General features: G+C 36.6%; 2 protein-coding genes and 2 long non-coding RNA genes across 13 annotated transcripts in view; 3 read left to right on the top strand and 1 right to left on the bottom strand.

Moving 5' to 3' along the window:
* LOC100646013 (neurexin-1) overlaps positions 1 to 25,003 on the bottom strand; it is a 636,909-nt gene that overhangs the window by 80,589 nt on the left and 531,317 nt on the right. For all 10 annotated transcript variants that reach the window (XM_048413687.1, XM_048413689.1, XM_048413690.1 and 7 more), the window contains 2 exons: positions 24,385 to 24,676; positions 2,066 to 2,359 (listed from right to left, as the gene is read on the bottom strand). In XM_048413687.1, the coding sequence (XP_048269644.1) occupies positions 2,066 to 2,359; positions 24,385 to 24,676 (586 nt within the window). The remainder of the gene's footprint in view (positions 1 to 2,065; positions 2,360 to 24,384; positions 24,677 to 25,003) is intronic.
* LOC105666655 lies at positions 3,108 to 6,535 on the top strand. The gene is made up of 3 exons (XR_007227017.1): positions 3,108 to 3,263; positions 3,741 to 5,473; positions 6,051 to 6,535. It is a non-coding gene; the product is annotated as an uncharacterized LOC105666655 (long non-coding RNA).
* On the top strand, positions 11,608 to 12,858 carry LOC100649357. Its single transcript, XR_001099469.3, has 3 exons — positions 11,608 to 11,753; positions 12,192 to 12,416; positions 12,720 to 12,858. It is a non-coding gene; the product is annotated as an uncharacterized LOC100649357 (long non-coding RNA).
* LOC100649983 lies at positions 21,915 to 24,986 on the top strand. Its single transcript, XM_003402967.4, has 2 exons — positions 21,915 to 22,719; positions 22,949 to 24,986. Exons 1-2 carry the CDS (start codon positions 22,340 to 22,342, stop codon positions 22,974 to 22,976), a joined length of 408 nt encoding a protein of 135 aa, XP_003403015.2. The 5' UTR covers positions 21,915 to 22,339; the 3' UTR covers positions 22,977 to 24,986.

Below are 25,003 nucleotides of genomic sequence, written 5' to 3'. Positions count from 1 at the left end.
CATACAAGAATTTTCTACCTTCGAATAACAAAACGCCGAAGAAAGAGGCTGCTAAGCTACTTTACTCGTTTATCAAACTCCTTGGAAAATATACGCATAATCGGATATTCTTAATACAAATTACTGTCGTTTTACTTAGGCTAAATATACTTGGGACGTACAAAATTTATATACATTGTTTTAATGCATTTGCTCAATAAATATTTTCAATGGAAAGAGCGCAGATGCAGCTCGTCTGCTGCGTGTCACAAGGAAGATAGTTACATTGGGAAATATACATTGTACAATTTTGATACGCATTACATTATTATCTCGAAGACGCTTTTGATAAGAGAAAAGAAGGAAGGGAAAGAAGTGGAAGGTGAGGAAGATAGGAATCGTCGGGTAAAGTTTCCTTAAACTTCAAGTAACATGTTTATTGTGTGTGACTTATACAGAGTGAGTCGATAGAAACTACTGGGATATCACGTTATCAACGTTCGTCAACGATTTTATCAAAAAATGTTTCAAGTGGAATATGTCTCATCTGATGGCTAGATGAGTACATTTTGATTTCTTAATATCTTACATCTTCTAAGATACTAAGATAACTTTGAGCTTCTTAATAGCCTTCATATTAGTACATGTAATATTTGTTATATTTGCAACATTAGTCGATCCACCTGGACATTCTCTAGAAAAAGGTAATTTGTACCGGAAAAGCCATAAGTTTGGCAGATACTTTAACTCGAACTCGTCAGATTTGATGTATGAAAGACAAAGATGATAAAAGCTTTATACAGCTCTCCTGCTTTATACATTAAGCTCAACAAATTTGAGTTGACACATCGACAAAAGTCATGGTTTTTTGATAACAATATTACTATACATCATCACTGTTATCATTACCGTTTCTATTATTATATTCATTATCGATATACATATAATAATATTGTACAATGTATAAAACACAGAGATAATAAAAGCGTCTGTTCTTCTGCTTCATACAATTCATCAAACTCAATAAATTCGAGTTGACACATCTACAAAAGTCATGGTTTTTTGGTAACAATATTATTATACCTCATCACTGTTATCATTGCCACTTTTATTATTATATTCATTATCGTTATTATATATATAATAATATTGTACAATGTATAAGACACATCTACAAAAGTCATGGTTTTTCGGTAACAATATTATTATACCTCATCACTGTTATCATTGCCATTTCTATTATTATATTCATTATCATTATTATATATATAATAATATTGTACAATGTATAAGACACATCTACAAAAGTCATGGTTCTTTGGTAACAATATTATTATACCTCATCACTGTTATCATTGCCATTTCTATTATTATATTCATTATCATTATTATATATATAATAATATTGTACAATGTATAAGACACATCTACAAAAGTCATGGTTCTTCGGTAACAATATTATTATACCTCATCACTGTTATCATTGCCACTTTTATTATTATATTCATTATCATTATTATATATATAATAATATTGTACAATGTATAAGACACAGAGATAATAAAAGCGTCTGTCCTTCTGCTTCATACGATACATCAAACTCAACAAATTCAAGTTAAGATATCTGCTAAGGTCCCATTACCTTACAAATGAAATTGTACAAAGTAAGTTAAAGTTTCGGTAACAATATTATTTTATACGTTCCTACCATTGCTATTACTATTTCGATCATTATATTCATTATCAAACAAATACTGTTACCGAAATAATATTATCTTCCAACAAAGCCAGTCGCTAACGAGTCATCTCATGCGATAGTTTCCATCGACTCACCAGGCAGTTGGCAACTAAATGAGTGCGGATTTTGTCATTAGGTGGTATTGGCAAACTCCGCAATCACTTAGTTGCCAAGCCAATATTTCACGCGCGAAGGAAAAAGTGGAAAAGTATCGGAACGCTAGCTTCGTCCAACGAGTGCTACGGCGATGTTTATCGCATGCTACTAAAGTGCCATCGAAATTTTCCCGCCTCACAGAACACAGCCTGTTATTTGTCCGCCGTGCACATGAAATATTCATGTTTTTACCTTCGTTACACGTTGGCCCAGTAAAACTGGTCATGTCACAGTCGCACGTGTAACTGTTCCATTGTTGCACGCACGTGCCATGATTCGAGCAGAGATCGTGCGTGCACTTTTTCCCAGCGTGCATGCTGGCGTACATGTCGCAGCCAGACTCCACCAGAGAGCTGGGAACCACCGCGTCGGAGATCAGATTGGTGCTCTCGCCACTCAGGTCCAACGACGACAGACAGCCCTCGAAACCGTGTCTGCTGAGTATCTGCTTCGGTAGCTGGCCGTACTGCGACTTCTCCACGCCACCTGAAATTATGCACACGTCGCGTTAGTTGGACAGAAGGTTGCGGTTTCCTTGGACGCTCGGGCAAAACGATAGATTGTCAAACGGTTTGCACGATGGTCGAACGACATTGCAAAGAATCGTTTAAAGTAACGACCTGTTGTTCGTGACTAAAATGTTGTTTATCAATGATAGTTAGGTTTTCCTTGCCTGTGAATCATCGTATGCTTTTGTTACAAAGAAACAATTATCCGCAAGTGATAGAAACCAAGCTCGGTTACTTGCATTTGCTTCCGCAAGAATCGCCTCTCTTTTTACTTTGTTCTATGTTCTCACAATAAATAAATTAATAGTAGTGGTAAATTAGTAATAAAGGAAGCATAATAGTAATAGTGTCATGATTTCATCAACCTTGTTTAAATGTAGATGAAAATGTTTAGAAGAAGAAGAAGGTGAAATATTTAGGAAATGGTCAGATTAGGATCGAAGCTCCAAGATGACAAGTTCATACCATTTGATTATTATATCAATCATACGTATGAATTAATTATGTGTATAATATAAATATAACGTGTGTTCTATAAATCGCTGGCACGAAACACGTGCTTCCTGTGGTTTCCAAGATTCAAGCTGGAAGATGCAAATATTTTTTAACGCTCCTGTCAAACATTAGCGTCTTTTAGGCGTTCGTAACAAAATTCTAACTCTGGCAAGTTGCGTAAATACATTGCAGGGAAGCGATTAGCGCAATCTCGAATTCGTGACCGCCGTCCGCGATTTGAAAATCGTTTATCGAATATAACTTGTCCGAGAACCTGCTATAAATTGAAATTTCTATAGACAGAACTAAACAGTTACTTGTGGTCTGCCATTGAAGATCAGTTGGTTTCAAGCAACGTTCAACATTTTGTCATTGACACTTCACAGGTACGGTTCTAGTCATTAGAAACGAGTTAGATTGCTTGAACGAATTGCATTCTGAAAGAGAAACTCCAAACCTAACGTACAAATACAAAGAATATCTATCGGTTGATAATAGAATCATCACGATATTTTTAATCATTTTCCGAGTATAAATTGGAGCGAGTTAAATTATCTCGCCTAGTGAACAGATCGAAGAATTTTGTACAATTCTCAATTTGTGTCCTCGTTTAACAAAACTGCAATTTTCAAAAATGTCATCGTATTTTTCTTAGAAGTAAATGGTATTATGTTTAAGATTGACCTGTCTTTCTTAGTTCTTAATTTTATGAATCGTTTCTATTTTTTAATGAATTCTATATGAACATAGATGTTTCCAACGTCATTTACCTAATTCGCTGTTTTATCTCGTGAGAGGTTTTCCACGCTTTTTCTCAATCCTGCTAAGGGACAATTAACAGAAATTGCGATTACAACCAACAGGTGCGTGAATTTCCGGAAAGTACCATGAAGAGTTGGCTGATAAGTGGAACGCGCGCAATAAGACTTCTCTGCATCTTCCTTCTGGTGCAGTCGTTTTTGGTTACTTCGTCGAATTCTGAACCCGAAACGAACCCTGCGATGCCAGGGATGGCTGTAACCCCCGCGGTGGAATACAGAATTTTACGTAGATGTAACATGGCGTTCAACCCAAAGTTTAGACCCAAATGGTGCAGAAAATTTTCAGTCTCTTAAAATTTATGATTCACATATCTTTGTTCCTGTTCTTCATTGCATTGACGTTGCAAGATTCAAAGGACGTTGATTACTAATTGGTCGATTATTAGCTCACTCATTTTCTGTATTCAGGATACTGTTCCTTGTCAATTGAATTACAAAGAATGCAATAAACAAGATAACGCAAACATCGAATTTGTTATGATTTAGATATAAACTCTACTTAGAACATTTTTACAAGTACGAAATTCAGTCTGCTGATTGACTTACAGATGAATGTGCTTGGAGTACACATTATAGTAAAAGCAACGAATATTTTGATACGATTGGGCTTAGGGTCCAACTATCTCGAAATATAGGACACAGAGTATGTGGAACGAGTTACAATTATACTAAGCCACGCAAACGTATCCATGACAGATCGAGAAGAATTTCAATATTTGAGTGTGGAATTTACTTCTTTTTACCATTTTGCTACCAGAAAGTCTGCTTAAGATCATCCAACGATTTCTGCGACTAATCGAAATCCGCGGAAGTTTCATCAATTCCCTTTGTAGGGTTGACCAAACTATCGTCACAGTTAATCGTCTTTTCTCGCATCACAGGAACGTAACGCGAGTAGATCTACGTGGAGCAGATGCGCAATGAAAGCGAAGAATACAGAGCGTTCAGAAGCTTCAGCGAACGAAATTAAAAGTAATTTTTCAGCCAAGAAATATATGAAGATCTTCGATTAAATGATCTTCCAGAATGTGAGATGAATTTTCCGCATTTGACAACGCTCACGATGTTCGAGAAAAGCGATGTAAACAGACTTTGCCACTTGGAGGAAACGTGACATATTGCGTGAATATACTGCGGCTCACATTAACATTAGGATACTCTTTGAACGGGAACAACTTTCTCAATATGGGATCAAACGACTTGAGTTTCTTCGAGAAGCTACAGTTAGTAGATTGGATGACGTTGAAAGAAGTTTTGAAAGATCGCGACTGGTCCAAGCCGCGAAAAAAATGGCGAAGGTCGCTTTTCACGTCCATTTTATCTGACTCTGTAATGAAAATTTTAACAATACGTTCTGTGGATTTATGTCTGCTATATACAGGCTAAAAATGTAACCGAAATCGTTTGGTGCGGAAGTGGGCAATCATCGAAAGATACAAAAATCTTTTAGATTTGTTAGAGGGAAAGGCGGGAAGTGGCGAGAAACTGCGATTCGCACAATTTTCCACCTTTTGCAGCTCGCAGCAACGTAATCCCCAAATTATTTTCTATTAAAGAGCGTTCGAATATTAATATGAGCCGCTGATTATCGCAAACAAACGATCAAGGTAATCGCGAATTTACGACTCTTATTCGAATTGAAAAATTGTTTACGAGCGATTGTTCCGCGTAGCTCGGATATATCGCGTTGGAAAACCACCTATAAATAGGAATTCGCCTAGGTTCAATCAAACAGTTGCTTGGAGCCTCAGAGAATCCTTAACTCTCACGCATCGGTAGGTATACGCTTAAACTGTAATTTCTCAGCTTTAATTCCATTCCTCGTTACATTGCACGTGGTAGAAACGAATCAGATTATCACAATCTCGATTATTTTCTTGTCCAAAAATTGAATATGAAACCTTGTCTTGTTTCATAAATGTAAAAAGAACAGAGATCCTTAGGCTTCTGACTATGGAAATCTCGTCACTCGAATTTCCAATTTCTTGAACGTAATTTTTCCCTCGCTTGTCGAACTCCAATTTTCAAAAACGTGGTTCCTTTCTCCCTACCAGTAAGTGGCATTACAGTGACATATTCAGCGACTGAAGCTAATCTAATTGAAATTAATTTGTTGCCAATATCTTGTGGACATAGCGTGGCAGATTAGGTGCCACTGAAAATAAAAATTCCAACATAGCTGACATTAAAAAACAAAAACTACGCTAAGGCTTCCGATACAGTTTCGTTTCCTCGTGTAACAGAATGCTTATACAGAAAATCCCTTAATTTTTAATTAACCGTAGCTTCTTCAATCTGATTATATTTCCATTGTACTAAGATATAATTAACAAGAATTGGAATTGCATCCAGCAGGTGAATCAAGTTGCAGAAAGCGTCATGAAGAACAAGCTGTTTAGTGCGACATGTATGGCCAGCATTCTATTTGCCATCCTTCTCATCCAATTTTCGATAACTTTATCGAATGCTGAACCTGTTGTGAGCGGCGTGGTGTCACAGGAGGACCGGATGGGCAAAGGCAACATTCCAGCTGCCAGATCCTTTATCAACGTGCCGAGGCCAACTACCACCACACCAAAATGTCCACCTGACCGTCCACAATTTCTCAGTGGACATTGCAGGGCAGTTTTTTAACTCGCGATTATCCAATTAATAGGTTTCTACGTTTCAAGATTCCGCGAAATCAATTACACTTGTCTCTATCTCTGTTTGCCTTTCGCCGCTTCGTGAATGATACGCAGTGAACGTTACTCACTTGCTTATTGATTGTGCATATTTATGTAATAGTATATTTATATATATATATGTAGTCTGTAATAAAGGGAGTAAAGCTTGCATTTAACGTGTCATGATTTATCAACCTATATAATTTACTTGTTTTATTTACCTGTTCATTTTATCAACCTGTTTAAATATACCAGGTATGTAAATATGAAACTGGAATTTTTGTATAGAAAATACACGTTTATTGTATGAAAATGATTAAAAATATTTTATTCGAAGTATTGCCCATCGCTAGCTATACATTTTTCCCACCTGTCTGGCAATTGGTGGATGCCACGCCAAGAAAACTGTCGCTCTTTTGAGGCAAACCAGTCATCCAGCCATTTTCGTACATTTTCGTAAGAAGTGAAGCGCTGGTCAGAAAGTGCGTGTCCCGTCGATGCAAATAAATAGTAATCGGACGGAGCCAAGTCTGGTGAGTAAGCCGCGTGCGAAAGTATTTCCCAACTGAACGCTTCGATCGTTTCCTTGACCGATTTTGCTGCATGCGATGGTGCATTATCATGAAGCAAAATTACTTTGTGTTGCCTTTTTTGATATTCTGGTCGTTTTTCACGCGAACCTTGATTCAAATCGATCATTTGTTGTCGGTGGCGCTCAGTATTAACAGTTTTGCCAGGTTTTAACAGCTCATAATAGATCACACCCTTCTGATCCACGTTCTTCGTTCCTCGCGTCAAAATTGCCACTTCTGAATTTTTTAAACCACTCAAAGTACTGTGATTTACCAAGAGCATGCTCACCGTAAGCTTCGACAAGCATTCGATGCGATTCTGCGGCAGTTATCTTCAAATGGCAACAGAGAATCAATGCTGTCCGCAAATCGTAGTTTCCAGGCACAAAATTCGACATGTTCAACGCTACTACAAACTATGCTGTTGTATGAAACTTGTATTGTTCCGAGTCGAAAATGTTTGTCAGGTGTCAACAAAGACTTTTGGCATCAATGACGCAGTTTAGTGATAACTACATTATCAGCTAGGGCCATCTATAGGCAAATTCCGGTTTCATACTTACAGACCTGATACAGGGAAGTATTTAAAAAAGCAACGAGAGAATATTTATGGTCGTACGATTGAATGATCAAGTGTGACCACAAGCTGGTACGTAATTGTTAAGGTTATTAGATGTATAAAGAGAGAAACGCGTGGATAAATTGCAAAGTAGAAAATATATTTTAATACAGAAGCGTAAGTACGAGTAGAAATATAATTTGAGCTGGTTCAGATCCGCACGCTAACAGTGTTACCCTATGACTGAAAACCCTGAAACTGTCACGTAAAATTAAGGCTTAGGTTTTAAAGACAAGAAGGTCTACCTGGAAAATATTCATGATAACATATGGAACGATGTTTGAGACTAACAGGCGAGAGACTAAAACTGTCCTATTGTAACTGTAGGAATTTCACCTTATATATAGGCGTTCTTGGACACGTTATATCCGAATTACGCGAAGCGGTCGCTGATAAGCGATTTTCAAATCGCGGACAGCGGTCACGAATTCGAGATTGTACTAATCGCTTCCTTGCAATGTATTTACGCAACTTGCCAAGGTTAGAATTTTGTTACGAACGCTACATAAAAGAGGTAAATGTTTGATAGAAAGGTTAAAAGATATTTGCAGCTTCGAGCTTGGATCTCCACGTGCATTTGGAAACCATAGGCAGCACGTGTTTCGTACCAGTGATTTATAGAACACACGATATATTTAGATGTAATTTAGATATATTTAATAGATTAATTTAATAATTGATAACATAGATTTATTTTAATGTATTTAGATACATTAAAATATATTTTCATACATTATATTATATTACATTGTATATTATTTATTATATATATTATATATTATTGTTATATAATATAAATAAGTATTGAAATTATATATTAAAATATTATCATATATTATATATTATTGTTATATAATATAAATAAATATTGAAATTATATATTAAAATATCATATATTATATATTATTATGTTATATAATTTAAATAAGTATTGAAATTATATATTAACATATTATCATATATTATATGTTATTGTTATATAATATAAATAAGTATTGAAATTATATATTAAAATATTATCATATATTATATATTATTGTTATGTAATATAAATAAGTATTGAAATTATATATTAAAATATTATCATATATTATATATTATTATGTTATATAATTTAAATAAGTATTGAAATAATATATTAGCATATTATCATATATTATATGTTATTGTTATATAATATAAATAAGTATTGAAATTATATATTAAAATATTATCATATATTATATATTATTGTTATGTAATATAAATAAGTATTGAAATTATATATTAAAATATTATCATATATTATATGTTATTTTTATATAATATAAATAAGTATTGAAATTATATATTAAAATATTATCATATATTATATATTATTGTTATGTAATATAAATAAGTATTGAAATTATATATTAGCATATTATCATATATTATATGTTATTGTTATATAATATAAATAAATATTGAAATTATATATTAAAATATTATCATATATTATACATTATATGTATATAGATATTCTATTATATTAATATATTAAAGATATTAAAATGTTCTACAAATACTCCAATATGATAGCAATATCGCAGAAGCAAACATTTTATATGAATGGGACTATTTGTACAATGCTTTAAGATTCCATCGGGTGGAAGAAATCGCAACGAGTTGTGCGAACACATTTGCGAGGAAGCGATTAGTGCAATCTGAAATTCGTGACTGTTGTCCATGGTCGGAAAATTGTTTATCAGCGACTGGTTCGCGTAGCTCGGATACAACGTGTCCAAAAACAGCCTATAAATTGAAATTGGTATAGATAGAAACGAATAGTTACTCGGAGTCTGCCACTGAAAATTAGTTAGTCTCCAGTTAGTAGTCAACATTTCGTCACTGTTACTTTACAGGTACGATTCTATTCGTTATGGCCACTTACAAACGAATTAGATTATTTTTGAACGAATTGCAACAGGAGTTGAGGAACTTTCTAAAAGAGATACTTCAAACCTAACGTATAAATGCAAAGAATATCAATCGGCTGATATTTTTATTCATTTTCCGAATATAAAAGAAACAAAGATCTTCGATCTGTCGACTAGGCAAGATGATTTAACTCGCTCCAATTCCCAATTTACGCCCCCGTTTAACGAAACAGCAATTTTCCAAAATATTATCTTATTCTTCTTAGAAGTAAATGGTATTATGTTCAAGATTGATCTGTCTTTCTTAATTCTTAATTTTATGAATATACGCTATGACAGATTTTGAAACAATTTAATTATCAATTTGAATATAGATGCTTCCAACGTCATTTACCTAATTCGCTGTTTTGTCAGATGGGAAATTTTTTGACAGTTCCTCAACAGTAGTTTCTCAACTCGTAATTGGTGATAATTTCTCCAATCGCATCGTTTTTGCATCATGCTAAGAGACAATTAATAGAAATTGCATTTACATCCAACAGGTGCATCAATTTCCGGAAAGTACCATGAAGAATTGGCTGATATGTGGAACACGCGCGATCGGTCTTTTCTACATCTTCCTGCTCGTGCAGTCGTTTTTGGTTACTTCGTCGAATTCTGAACCTGATGACATCTTTATGATGTCACGGAAGGCTGGAGTCACTGGACCAGCTGCTAGAATCCGCGCTCGAAAAGTTACAAAGCCAAAGAAATGTAACAAGAAACATTAAGATTCCTCAAATTTATATGATTGACGAACATCTGCGTTTCTGTTCCCCATCGTTTTGATCATCGACTTTCACTTTGAACCTTGAGGACCACTGACGTTGCAAGATTTAAAGGTCGTTGATTACTAATTGGTCGATTATTAGCTCACTGATTTTCTGTATTCAGAATCCTGTTCCTTGTCAATTGAATTGCAAAGAATGCAATAAACAAGATAACGAAAAAATTAAATTTGTTATGATTTAGATATAAACTTTACTTAGAACATTTTTACAACTACGAAATTCAACCTGCTGATTGACTTACAGATGAATGTGCTTGGAGTATACATTATAGTAAAAGCAACGAATATTTTGATACGATTGGGCTTAGGGTCCAACTATCTCGAAATATAGGACACAGAGTATGTGGAACGAGTTACAATTATACTAAGCCACGCAAACGTATCGATGACAGATCGAGAAGAATTTCAATATTTGAGTGTGGAATTTACTTCTTTTTACCATTTTGCTACCAGAAAGTCTGCTTAAGATCATCCAACCATTTCTGCGACTAATCGAAATCCGCGGAAGTTTCATCAATTCTCTTTGTAGGGTTGACCAAACTATCGTCACAGTTAATTGTCTTTTCTCGCATCACAGGAACGTAACGCGAGTAGATCTACGTGGAGCAGATGCGCAATGAAAGCGAAGAATACAGAGCGTTCAGAAGCTTCAGCGAACGAAATTAAGAGTAATTTTTCAGCCAAGAAATATATGAAGATCTTCGATTAAATGATCTTCCAGAATGTGAGATGAATTTTCCGCATTTGACAACGCTCACGATGTTCGAGAAAAGCGATGTAAACAGACTTTGCCACTTGGAGGAAACGTGACATATTGCGTGAATATACTGCGGCTCACATTAACATTAGGATACTCTTTGAACGGGAATAACTTTCTCAATATGGGATCAAACGACTTGAGTTTCTTCGAGAAGCTACAGTTAGTAGATTGGATGACGTTGAAAGAAGTTTTTGAAAGATCGCGACTGGTCCAAGCCGGGAAAAAATGGCGAAGGTCGCTTTTCACGTCTATTTTATCTGACTCTGTAATGAAAATTTTAACAATACGTTCTGTGGATTTATGTCTGCTATATACAGGCTAAAAATGTAACCGAAATCGTTTGGTACGGAAGTGGGCAATCATCGAAAGATACAAAAATCTTTTAGATTTGTTAGAGGGAAAGGCGGAAAGTGGCGAGAAACTGCGATTCGCACAATTTTCCACCTTTTGTAGCTCGCAGCAACGTAATCCCAAAATTATTTTCTATTAAAGAGCGTTCGAATATTAATATGAGCCGCTGATTATCGCAAGCGAACGATCAAGGTAATCGCGAATTTACGACTCTTATTCGAATTGAAAAATTGTTTACGAGCGATTGTTCCGCGTAGCTCGGATATAACGCGTTGGAAAACCATCTATAAATAGGAATTCGCCTAGGTTCAATCAAACAGTTGCTTGGAGCCTCAGAGAATCCTTAACTCTCACGCATCGGTAGGTATACGCTTAAACTGTAATTTCTCAGCTTTAATTCCATTCCTCGTTACATTGCACGCGGTAGAAATGAATCAGATTATCACAATATCGATTATTTTCTTGTCCAAAAATTGAATATGAAACCTTGGCTTGTTTCATAAATGTAAAAAGAACAGAGATCCTTAGCCTTCTGACTATGGAAATCTCGTCACTCGAATTTCCAATTTCTTGAACGTAATTTTTCCCTCGCTTGTCGAACTCCAATTTTCAAAAACGTGGTTCCTTTCATCCTACCAGTAAGTGGCGTTACAGTGACATATTCAGGCACTGAAGCTAGTCTAATTGAAATTAATTTATTGCCAATCTTGTGGACATAGCGTGGCAGGTTCAGTGTCACTGAAATGATCAACTCAAACGGAAAATATATATAAGAAATTGCATCTGCTGCAAATTCAGAAACTCAAGCCAACTTCCAAGAAGCGCCATGGGAAACTGGTTCAGAGGAATAATGTGTTTAAGCAACGTTCTCTTCGTCGTCGTTCTTATCCAACTTTTGGTGGTTTCTTCATATTCCGAGGCTGTCGACGACAATGTGGAACTAGGGGAAGCACGGAATATTATCGTGCCGCGCCAGAAATGTCCACCTGGTGAGGTGATGACTCCAAGGGGATGCGCACCCTCGTAAGTTCACTGTTCGAATGTTTACATCCTCCTTACTTTTTACCGTTACCGAATTGATTATTTTTCCAATATATTAAAACGCTTGTTACAGTTGGTAGAAAGACGAGTGTTGCTTATTTAACTCACATAACTTTTCTTCCCAACAATTAAACATTCTACCATTAGAATAATAATTCGACTAACCGACGAACGAAACAAAGACGAAACCCTGTTAGCAATTAGAAACTCTCAAAATTAAAAGAGAAGATAATTAAAATTGCGCTTAGAATGCTGTTACTGTTACTGAATTTCTCTATGTTCCAGTGGGCCCAGCGGATAAACTCGAAGCAAGAGGAACTGGATTCAACTGCATCGGCAAAGCGATGAATGTACTTGCTACATTTTATATGCTATAGGAATTCTATTTCTTGTTTCGATTTGAATAAACGGAATATACAAAACACTCGTTCAACTTGCCATTTCCCATAAATTCCAATCGATGTCGCGTCAATCCAAGGACCTGTACCACCTGCTTATGGCTATTCGTTGACAAGCAAAACAAGCAAACGCGATTCTTTATGACATCGATGAATGGTATAGTCGAATTATTCTGGAAGACCTGGTACGATGATCAGTACGCGAAATGAAGGATAATTCCGAACCAAACAACTTGACGAACGAGTCGCTGCGAGCGAGAAGCTGCGATTTTTCATTGCGACTGTAAAAACGCGCCGAGCTGCTTATTATTTACCAACGCTATCTTTATCACTTGTTTATCGAGTCGTACCGTTGGCGAACGTTAGAAAAATAATGAAGCGAATGTGGGAGACCGGTGCAAGGGGACAGCCAACTGTTTATGAATCTAATCTGGTTTCTGATAGAATAAATACGGTTTATAGGTCAGGCGCGTTGTTCATTTCAGTTACCTGGTAACGCATTCGCTTCGTCAATCGGATCATCTTTCGCGTAATCGTAGTCGGTTACTGGTGAAACTTCCTTTACAATTCCAACTACCCAGACAGACTTCTGTCGGTTTCTTAGAAATTCGTAGTATCGCTAACGTGATAGTAAGTACCGATCGAGTTAATAACGTTAGTGCGACGGAAATAGTGTGGAATAATTAGAGACATTATCGTAATTGGAATGTCAGCAATTGAAATTGCCCTGATCGTGAAATATAAACGTTTGACGAAGCAGACCGGGGAATATATTTTTGACGAGTATACTCGTGACGAAGGAATGGCAATGTTTCGCGTTACGACGAGTATACTCGTCATGCGTGAAAAATAGTTACAATTTATTGATTAAACTGCAATTTAGTATTTTGATTTAATCGCAGTAAACCGTAGTAATAAAATTGGAAAGTAAAATGGAAATTTCATTGCAATTTAATTGTACATTACAACAACCAACTCTGTGTTTGACGAATATACTCGTCGTTTACTCTCTGCCACACATTTTAGGTTCGCATTTTTCAATCAGATCGCAACAGCTTGATCGACATGTCATTTTCCATCGCTTGTATCTTCCTCGTGATTATCGTATCGTCAACGTATGGTTCCCTGGAACAAGATACCAGCAGTACGTGGATAATTTATGCACGACAATTTATGTAACCTTTACACACCATAAGAATTGTATCGTTCAATGGTAGCATGTAAAACACACGTAACAAGCTTTCTAACATTGTCATTCTTCAGATCTCACGTTGAGACTGGAAATAAGGATCGAATACATTCTCGAAATACCCAAGTTGGATGCACCTGGCGATTCTCACACCTATTACATAATAGCTCCTCCTCTGAGGAGGTGTCCTGCAGGTGAACGAAGGGATCCTTTGGGAAGATGCAGGACTATATGGTAAGTCCCCTGCTATGTTTTCCAATAGCTTTTTATTTATTTATCCACATTCTTCTTTGTGTACTTTCTGATTAACGCCACATCGGCACATTTGATGAGTCGGGAAATATTTGAACATTTAAAAAATGTATTATCTGTGTTACACAGGCCGAGCTGTTGTTTAACATAATCACCTCAATTATTCTCGTGGCGAATAAAAATGTTTTGCCATGGACCATACGACCTCGAGAGACTTCCAACTTGACACCTGACTTTCCCCGCATTTTTCATTTATTAAGTAAGTTCACAGAGCTAAGTATAATTTATCCACTAACACCATAAAACATATTTCTCTTCATTTCTCTTCTTTTTTGTTCCCTTATCGTCACCCATTTACCGCTACATCCCGTTAGTGAAGCTAAAATTAAACGAAATCCAAAATACTCGGCAAACGAGTAAAGTAAGAGGAAACTGAGTAAATGTGCAAAAATAAAAATTGCTTTCTGACGGAAATATCGCGGTTAGAAGTTGGATATACAAGAGGCGAAACGCTTGAATTGCGTTTTTCATTCGACAGTGATCAGTTGTGCGTCTATTTTCGTATTCGGCCTCTTAAGCATCTCATTAAATAGCTCGTGGACTTTTAATTTAACAACGATTGATCGCAAAGGCTACATAGGGAAGAACAGCAAGAATCTACGATAACACGAAATCATTCAGTGGATAATTTGCAGAAATTTCAAGATTATATCGATCCATTTTTCAAAAAAGTATCATGATGAATCGATCGTTTCACGTATCGTGTCCGATCAACGTGTTTTTCGTTCTTCTTGTCGTGCAACTGTCGTCCACTGCTCAGACGATCGACGATAAATTGGAAAAATACTCCTCTTGGCCAAAGGACGTCTCTCCATTATTTGCACTGTCAGAAATCAGAAATCGATCGCCCAAACGTTACACGGCGGAAGATCAGCAGGGAACGAACGAGATGAATACCTTGGTAACGGACGTCGATAACGTGGAATCGTTGGAGAATGGAAATTCCTATAAGAAGAAAACTAATCGGGTGGGAAAAATGATGGATCGTTGGATTCGAAGAAAGAAGCACCTAATCGGTCTATCTCGTTTGTTTCGTGGTTTCAAGTGTCCCAGAGGCATGCTGAAAGATCATCGAGGAAAATGCAGAAAACCTTACCAGTAGTACATTTCTCGATGTTAATTTCATATTTTGAATATTCAACATAATCGCAGTTATTTTACTATCGACGATTAATCTGCCAATTCATGAACACGCCGAGTTGCTACGAATTTTCCAATTCTTCGTTCGTCAATTAATGCGAAGAAGAATTGATCGAAGAATTTCTAAGCATTTTGTGTTTTTTAAATTTTTGTAGCTATAAATGTTCTTAGAAATTTTGTTAAAGTGTATGGTATTCAACACATTCATGGGTATTTTACTTTTGAATATTCCTCTAAAAATTGATGGACACATCCTGACTTTTGCAGATTCGGTAAATAACATCAAACTTACATATGAAAAATGTATATGCATTGGCAAATCAACTGTGCTATTTTAACTTTGTATTGTTTAAAAACATGAGAAAAATATAAGCAATCTATCTGCAGTTTCTGATGGTTTTTTAAATTTTTGTGGCCATAAATGTTCTTAGAAATTTTATTAAAGTGTATGGTATTCAACACATTCATGGGTATTTTACTTTTGAATATTCCTCTAAAAATTGATGGACGCATCCTGACTTTTGCAGATTCTGTAAATAATATTAAACTTACATATGAAAAATGTATATGCATTGGCAAATCAATTGTGCTACTTTAACTTTGTATTGTTTAAAAACATCAGAAAAATATAAGCAATCTATCTGCAGTTTCTGAAGGTTTTTTAAATTTTTGTGGCCATAAATGTTCTTAGAAATTTTATTAAAGTGTATGGTATTCAACACATTCATGGGTATTTTACTTTTGAATATTCCTCTAAAAATTGATGGATGCATCCTGACTTTTGCAGATTCTGTAAATAATATTAAACTTACATATGAAAAATGTATATGCATTGGCAAATCAATTGTGCTACTTTAACTTTGTATTGTTTAAAAACATCAGAAAAATATAAGCAATCTATCTGCAGTTTCTGAAGGTTTTTTAAATTTTTGTGGCCATAAATGTTCTTAGAAATTTTATTAAAGTGTATGGTATTCAACACATTCATGGGTATTTTACTTTTGAATATTCCTCTAAAAATTGATGGATGCATCCTGACTTTTGCAGATTCTGTAAATAATATTAAACTTACATATGAAAAATGTATATGCATTGGCAAATCAATTGTGCTATTTTAACTTTGTATTGTTTAAAAAGATCAGAGAAATATAAGCAATCTATCTGCAGTTTTCTGACAGTTTTCTTTCGTTCACCTATTGCACTCTGCTTTGTACAAATCCTTCGCCTCGTTTGAAGCAATCGTAATGGATTTTACAATTAAATATTTTACGACGACGATGATAAACGATATCACGACGGTTGTGAGATTATAACGGGTGTCGCGCTTTATACAGTTTACATTTCTATCGTGTTATAAATATTTCATTAAAATTTCCGATATTTTATACTGTCCGCGCTATTTCTCGCGTAACGACGATAAATGAAAATGATCATTTGCCATGATTTTTGTCGACTAATTATCAGTTCTATGAGAGTAGAACCTTTCGGGATATAAATAGGTAGCCTTGAAGAACAGGCGTAATTTTTTATCTCAATCCTTTTCAAGCTGTTTGTTAACGTTTTAAGCTGGCACACGATAACGGAAAGGCTAATCAATTAATCGGTTCACTCTTTTTACAAATTTCTCCAGCGATCGAACTCGCTAGCAAACTAATATCACCTCGAACACCTTAAAACCGATTTATCAGGCGAAAATATGTCTCTTCTAAACGCTACAACTTATTGTTCTGAAGATTGGCGACGATAAGTGAGCGTTGCTCGCAAGCTACGGTCTTTCTATTTTTTCCATTTTTTATTTTTACCATGTGCAAGTTTCTAATTGGTCTGGGTGGTTGGCTGGAGGTGGTTCGAGAGACGTTGAAGAGGGGATTTTCGGTGTTATAAATTATTTTGCGAACCTTGCGAAGTAGGTTGCCTCATTTTTCTGCCTATGGTGACCCGCTGTCGACGAAATATTTGCAACGCTTTTTACAGCACCTGGTAAGTCTTCTGCTCAGCCGCGAGTCTTTGAAACTTAACTTTCTTTTTTTTTTTTTTATTTATTAGAATATTTACAATCAATTCTCGTTGAGAATTTTCAGTAACTTAATTTGGCGTGATACAATGACATGGATTATAATAGCTTTATATTGTTGATTCTAGCAGAACTAAGGATTTAATCTAGTGGGTATTTTCTTTTTAGTCTGCGGATCTGGTCCGATTGAAACTTAACTTGAAATTTGAAAACTGCAGATGCGACCATATGCGTTTAACGTATAGTTGAAAAACATGACAGACTTTCCAATTTTCTTCTCATTTTCAATCGTACAATTTTACACCTGCGTTGGTCACATGTATCTCGTTGGTCATTTCGTTTGGGAACGCGTTAGCAACTCTGATATCGCCTGTTATCACTGCACCGGATATTCTTTCAGTATAGCGGCATTCAAAAAGTCTCAGCAACTTTCTAAGTACAATGTGAAATTGTTTCAGCGATATGTCATTTTGGACGAGTAGTTTCTTCATTTTTACAATTCTGTTGGCAACAACGTTGACGTTATCGAAATGCGAGACAATGGGCGATTCAAATAGATTGACACCTCCGCAATTCGACTCTAGGAATATAATTGAAGTTCCTCCACGCCCATGTCCTAAACATCAGAAAAGGGATCACTTGGGAGAGTGCAGAAAAATCTAGTGAGTATGCTGCTACATCTTCCAACATTTACTCTAGCTTTGGTTAAATTACAGAAAAAAAGCGAGTTTGAATAAAGTTAATTGGTCAATCACAATTAAGTAAAGTTTATTCGAACTGAAAGATACAAAATTGCATTTAATTTGGACGTAACGTAGACAAAGTAGCTTTATTTAGATCAGGTAAATCGCTTTTGAACAATTTTTTATTTTATTCAACTCTCTGGAATAAGATGACTAGTAGTTAACTTGGACTTTGAGATGTTCATTCGAATGTTAAGTATGTAATGAAATATATTTCATTCGTGTACTTGAGCTGTGTGCGATCTGACCAAGTTATTTTACGAAGACAATTTTGAAAATTGCTTTAATTTCCATTAAGTACAATAAGTCTGCGAACTTGCGTACACCAGGTTGCTTTGGCACCAGAGAATTGAAAATTATTTCAGACGTTATTTATTCGAATATAAAATATCATTCGATGGTTAATTTTGCTCACTCGATACAAACGTATAAACATTTTAAAGTAACAGCCAAGTAGAACAAGACGAAATAGTCCTTCATTTAAAACAATAGCCAAGCCCCAATTACTTTTATCTTACTTTTTGATAAACTGTCTGATAGTTGATTATATTGCAAATTATAATAACACTGACTTCGAACAAATCGCTTTTTACCTACGTATATAAACGAATGATGTTACGACAATGACAGCAGAAAATAGTTGGATATGCAAACTACAGAAAAGTAGCAAGAAACGTGGAAATAAACGCAGGGACAAACGAAAGCATTTAACGTATCCAATTAATTTCATCCATTTTGCAATCGTTTTAGACCAAATACTTATAACAAATACTCTTATAACTTATTACTATATTAATATATTAATATATTATTAATATATTATTATTAATATATATATTAATATATATATAATATATATAATAATTAATATATAATAATTAATAATATAATATATATATATATTAATAATATATAATAATTAATATATATACAATATATTATTAATATATATATTAATATATTAATATATTAATATATTAATACTCTTATAACTCAAATTACTCTTATAACAAATACTTTAATACAAAAACACAAAATAAATAAAATAAAATTTCTTCGCAACGACGATTTGTAAAATTAATTTCACATTTTCTTCTCACGTTTCAGTGGAGTTCCTCTGAACGATTGAGAGCTTCCAGCTGCAAAAATCGTGGATCTGTTTGCGATAATTTTCACCTTACGAATAATTTCCTCTCTCTTACGTCTGTAGCTACGATGAAATAAATCATTTTAAAAACAACATATGTATAATGTTTGTTTCATACGCGCTGTACTTGCTAATCGTTTACAAGTTTTCTGTCCGACGATGATACACGCCGATCGCGATGAAGCTTCGCTGCAGCTACCCACAACGATTTATCGGTAACACGCTGCTCGTTTTTCGCTTTGAAGGGAGAAATTAACCCTTTTTATTATTTTTTGATGTGAAGCGAACAGAAGTCATAGCGTATCGCGAGAGTGAAATCCGCGGGAAAAATCACTTGTTTGCGTAAGAAGACTCGATTTGCGTGAAATAGCTCGGATAAAAGGGACGATCTGTCCCTTAGGATAAAAGGCGGGCCCCTTAGGGAGCTGCGACCAACGCTTACGCAGTGTTTCATGAAAATCGGCGCGTGCACGTAGAAAATATTTTCCACGATATGTTATTAAGGAAATTGAAAAAAATCGTGGAAAACACGATTAGAAGATTAGTAAATAAAACACAGACAGTAAGCAGATTGTTGATTATGAGTGTACGCTACTTCCGGATTTTTTACGCGAGATGCAACTACAAAACAAAAAACAATCTCATATCTATTTCGTTTTTTCGCGATCTCCGATGCTTCTGAGCAACTGGTAAACAGCGTGAAGTCGTTTGCCAGCGATAGCGAAGAGTCACGAGTTTGTTCAAGTTTGTTACCGTACGCGTAAAATGCTCGTTTTATTTCCCGACCACGCTCCGTCATGAACAAAAAGTTATCATCGCTTTGAGGTTGTTTTACGGTTTCGTTTTACAGTTTTGTCTTTGTCTTTTCAAATATTTTACGTTCATTCGGTTGCCTTCGGATGCACTCGGAATATTTTTCCATAGCTCGTCCGCAGTTTTCGCGCTGATTACAGAATGCTTTTCCGTTCTGTTTCTCGACATTCTGAGCCGTAAAACGCCGGTTTCGATCGACCAGTTAGCTGTTGCGACCTCTGTGAAAACTGTGAAAAGCGTGGACCGAAAAGTGAGCGATGACGAGTATACTCGTCGTGAAGAAATGGCAATATTTTGTGTATATTTTGCGCGTAAAATAAGCTGCAACGAAATGGCTGTTTTATTTTTCTTACGCGTGACGAGTATACTCGTCGTGAAGAAATGGCAATATTTTGTGTATATTTTGCGCGTAAAATAAGCTGCAACGAAATGGCTGTTTTATTTTTCTTACGCGTGACGAGTATACTCGTCGTGAAGAAATGGCAATATTTTCTCTTACGACGAGTATACTCGTCACGCGTGAGAAGGATAAAACAGTCATTTCGTTGCAACTTATTTCACACGCTAAATGTACACAAAATATTGCCATTTCTTCACGACGAGTATACTCGTCGGAAACAGCCAACTGGTTACAGCTTGTGTACCATGGAACTTTGAATATCCGAGCTAATACACGTCGATCGGATAATCGAATCGCTTCGCTTTCACATTTGTGAACATTAGAAGAGAAGATTACACATCTCGAGTTTACTGTTTTGTAAAAATTCACGTTGGACAGAGATAATTTCCGCATAAGAATGAAATAATTCCCTTCAGATTCCATTTTCGTTGGTGAATTTTCTTTACAAGCAACGTGTAAAGTAGAGAATACCTTACGTTTTTCTTGTTTGGAAGAACATAAACTGAGATTGGCAGCTTTAATACAATAAGTAGGTCAGGAAACAGAATCAGAAAAGAAACGAATGAAACGAGTGTGTAACAAACATGGCAAACATATCTCAGATAGCTTTAAAAGTCTGCAAACTGTAAACCAAGTCTCCTCCTTGGCCGTGAGACTGAGATGAAGATTAACCCACTGTTAAGTAAAGCAAAACGCGGATTATTTTGACGAACATTAAATAAAACATAGAATTAAATAATCGTAGTCGTACTGTGCTCATTTTTCCAATTCATTTCGATCAAGTAATACGCAAGACTGGTTGATGTAATCGAATTGGTGAGTAACGAAGGTACTTCAAGCAACAGGAAAACTCAGCGCAAACAACCAGATACTATAAATGAAACCTCATTCGTACAAATAAAGTTCATTTTGAAATATCTCATTTCTACGTTATTTGTATCTTATTTAGTATCTTGTTCGTATATTTTGCCGTAACATTTTATTATAATTTTATCGGTTCTACAACGTGACAGAAGATATGTCGGGTTGGTAACTAGGTGGTTGCGGATTTTCTCATTGCCGCCTAATGACAAACTCCGCAATCACTTAGTTGCCAAGCGAATAATAAAAACTCCGATAAAAGTAGCTTCTTTCATAAGCTGTGCGAATTTCGCGAATGATCGTACACACGCGTGGCGTCTGTTTGGAATTTTCCAATTACAGGGGATCTCCAGGAAAACGATGATTAATAACAACTTGTGGAAATACTCGCGTGCATTTTGTGATTATAAAAATTCCTCGAACGGTTTATCGTCTGGCAACCGTTATCAGTCGTTTATCGTGCCGTACCGTTGGTCAGTGTCGTTAATAAAAAGCGAGACGACGGTCGAGATGGTCGAAAACGGCTAATGATTCTAATCTCGCTTGTGGTGGAATATTGTGGTTACGACGCCGGATGCGTTTCTAGTTAAATTGCACGCAACAATCTGCTGCGCGGATCAGATCGCCTTTTATTTCGATAGTGGCCAGTCGTACAAGACCTCCGTCTTCGCTGTTTCCTACCTGTCAGCCAGTTTCTCGCCGAGTTTCCACGTGCACGACTGTGTTGAGTACGCGAAATAACTGAACAACGTAATTGTCACTCGTAGCTCAGTTGTAGCTCGCGAGCTAGCAAGAAAAGCGGTGCGTGATAATTAGCAACGACATCGTCAGACATTCGTTCGAAGTAGCGGAGTTTTCAATCGAATCATCTCGCTGCAAAGGAAAGAAATGAGACCGATCGGCGTGCAATTTTTCATCGGCATTTTCTTCCTTCTCCTCGTGGTTCGATTGTCAGCGACGTTGACAAAACTGACCACGTTGGACGATGTGGTGCCCGACAAGTGGAGGGTCGTGTCTTCTGGCCAACCTCCGCAAATCGAGCTCCGCCTGTTCAAGAGCCACACGCCAGAGGACAAGACTTGGTCGAGCAGCATGGAATACACGATCTCGCAGAGCACCGACGAGCCGGGAAACCAGCACGCGGATGAGAAAGCGGAAAGCGTTAAGCCGAAAACGCAGCTCGGGTCTAGGCACATCATTAGAGGCGCCAGGTTCAGGTGTCCCACGGGCCAGCAAAGGGATCACTTGGGCAAGTGCAGAGATGTCTTGTGAGTGTTCCATCGTATCTTCTCGAAATTTTCCTATCCTTCCGACGTTCCAATGATTTTTCTAACCTTCCAATCACTCGTCTGCATTTCCATGTTCGGTCCGCGTTATGAACAGCATCTTGTTTCTCGCGTACTTGATTAAACAGCTGAATTTTGTATTTTCTACAAACAGCCTGCGATCCTGTCGGCTACGTTTCGCCTGATTATCCAAATTTTTATCCAATTTCAGCGTGGTGCCACTTAAAAACGATGTATAAGCGCATTGGGCAAGAAGACACAGAGCCTGGTGAAGATTTCCATCTTCCACCGACGAGTTTCTTTCTTCTCCTCAAAGTTTTCTCTTTAAAAAAAAAAAAAAAAAAAAAAAAAAAGAAGGAGGAAGAGGACCATCGATGTTCTTTTCTTCCAACTTCTCTCACTTGTTACACGCTTACACGGATTCGGATCGATATCTAAGTCGGACTGAAGGATCGTCAACATGATGCTGACGTAATGAGACGAGATAAAGCGATTTTCGAAAGTATCGACGGTATCGGTGTATTATTTATACGCCGATGCGTCTGATGGATGTTATTACGCGCGATACTCATCGATTTTCAACTCTTTATCTCGCGGCGCGATATATCGGCCGAGCCAATCTCTCTTCGCTTCTGCCATAGCGCGATTTATCGTTCACGGGATTTTCGAAATTCACCGTGATTCATAAAGTAATATTTCGCCTTCCGACTATCCCGATACGCTTTTACCCTGGCCGAAGGTCAGCGATATATCACTAAGCAACGTTTCTTACTTGCCGGCTCGAATAAATGCTCGCCGTGTTTTATATTTGAAGCATGCGGCTATAAATTAGATTTCCGCGTTTTATAACGCGCTATCACGTCGGCTTCGCTTTTTCCGCAAACGTGTACGCGTGTCAAAGACGACATAAACGTGCAGTGGGTTCGCTACTTGCGCTGCAACGTCTATCGTTAGAGACGAGCATAAATGCGTTACGCGCGTTGCGCCAAACGTTTCATTAGCATCGTGATAAGGCCGGACTGCGGCGATTTATGCTAGTCGAATTAGAAACATAGTTCAACTAAAATTAGAGACAAATGTAGAAATGAATGTGCATGTTCGAACTTGTTTAACGCATGAACATACACGTTCATATTTGCTCGTTAAAACAACCATTAGCCAGTTAGCTGTTGCGACCTGTTTGAGAAATGTACGCGACGAGTATATTCGTCAAAGACTGCGATTACTAAATTGCAATTTAAACAGCAAATTGTAACTACTTTTCACGCGTGACGAGTATAAGAAAAGCTACCTGGTTAAAGTAGCAAATAGGTTTCTTAGTGTCTTGTAAATTCAATGGTTGGAAAAACGAATATTTTGAAAAACATGTAACAATCGTATAAATAATTGCGTTAAAATTGCACCGTGTTTTCTCGAAATATTACGAAAGATATATGAAAATTGTATTGTATAATCTTTGGTAAACTGAGGGGCGAGAAAATTCGCCTAATTTCCCACTGCGAATGTTTATGTCAAAGCTGTCGATAATTAGAGTTAGCTCTTCCACAGAGACCCGAGTTACACACTCGATGTCTGGAAAAATTGTCGAATGGAAATGGCGCCTGTGAAGGAGCCGGGAAGGTGCGAATTTCAAAAGATATTACTCACCGATGTATAAGATTCCATCCAGGTCGAGGTTCTCGTTGCTGCCCTGACTATTGACAGCTGTCACATGGTCATCAACAGCGAGCGTGTGTCTTTTTGGTGCCGGCCTTCCGATGCTCACTGCGTGCCATTTGCCGTCGTTCAGCCTGGACCTGGAAGTGTCCCTGACCCTGACCGGGCCGTCACCCAGGTCGAACACGTAATGAATGTGTCCGTTGACTAACTCCACGGCGATGAAGTCGCGTTCTCGACCGGCGTTGTACAGAATCAAACCGTTCGCTTCGCGTGTTCTGAACTGCAAGGCGAGAAACAGCGTGTTAATCGACTTAAACGAACATAAGTTACCCTTTGTAGTTGTTGGCCCTGCATTTGCGACGACCAGCTTGCAGATAAGGAACCTGCGGATGAGAATTTTGGGTGGGAAATGTAAGTAAAGTACAAATGAGAAATGAGTAAGTGTTAGTGTGTACGCCACTTAATGCGCGCTGTTGACGAAAGAGAGTGGAAGTTGAACTTGCTGTTGCGTTTGCAAAATGTACGAAGTGTAATATTTGAAATTGAATTCATATCGAGGCGAATTAAAATAAAGAATTGTTTCTAAATGATTTACCTGATTCTTAGT

This window comes from Bombus terrestris, chromosome 17 (genome assembly GCF_910591885.1).
Source record: "Bombus terrestris chromosome 17, iyBomTerr1.2, whole genome shotgun sequence".
NCBI classification, from domain to species: domain Eukaryota; kingdom Metazoa; phylum Arthropoda; class Insecta; order Hymenoptera; family Apidae; genus Bombus; species Bombus terrestris.
The sequence above is the reverse complement of the archived record's forward strand: the minus strand, read 5'-3'. Positions and strand labels throughout refer to the sequence as shown.

Bases quoted from the DNA above. Each gene is read 5' to 3' on its own strand.
- LOC100649983 (XM_003402967.4), top strand. From the start codon at position 22,340: ATGAGACCGATCGGCGTGCAATTTTTCATCGGCATTTTCTTCCTTCTC. The intron at 22,720-22,948 runs GTGAGTGTTCCA...ATCCAATTTCAG, and splicing joins GGCAAGTGCAGAGATGTCTT to CGTGGTGCCACTTAAAAACG.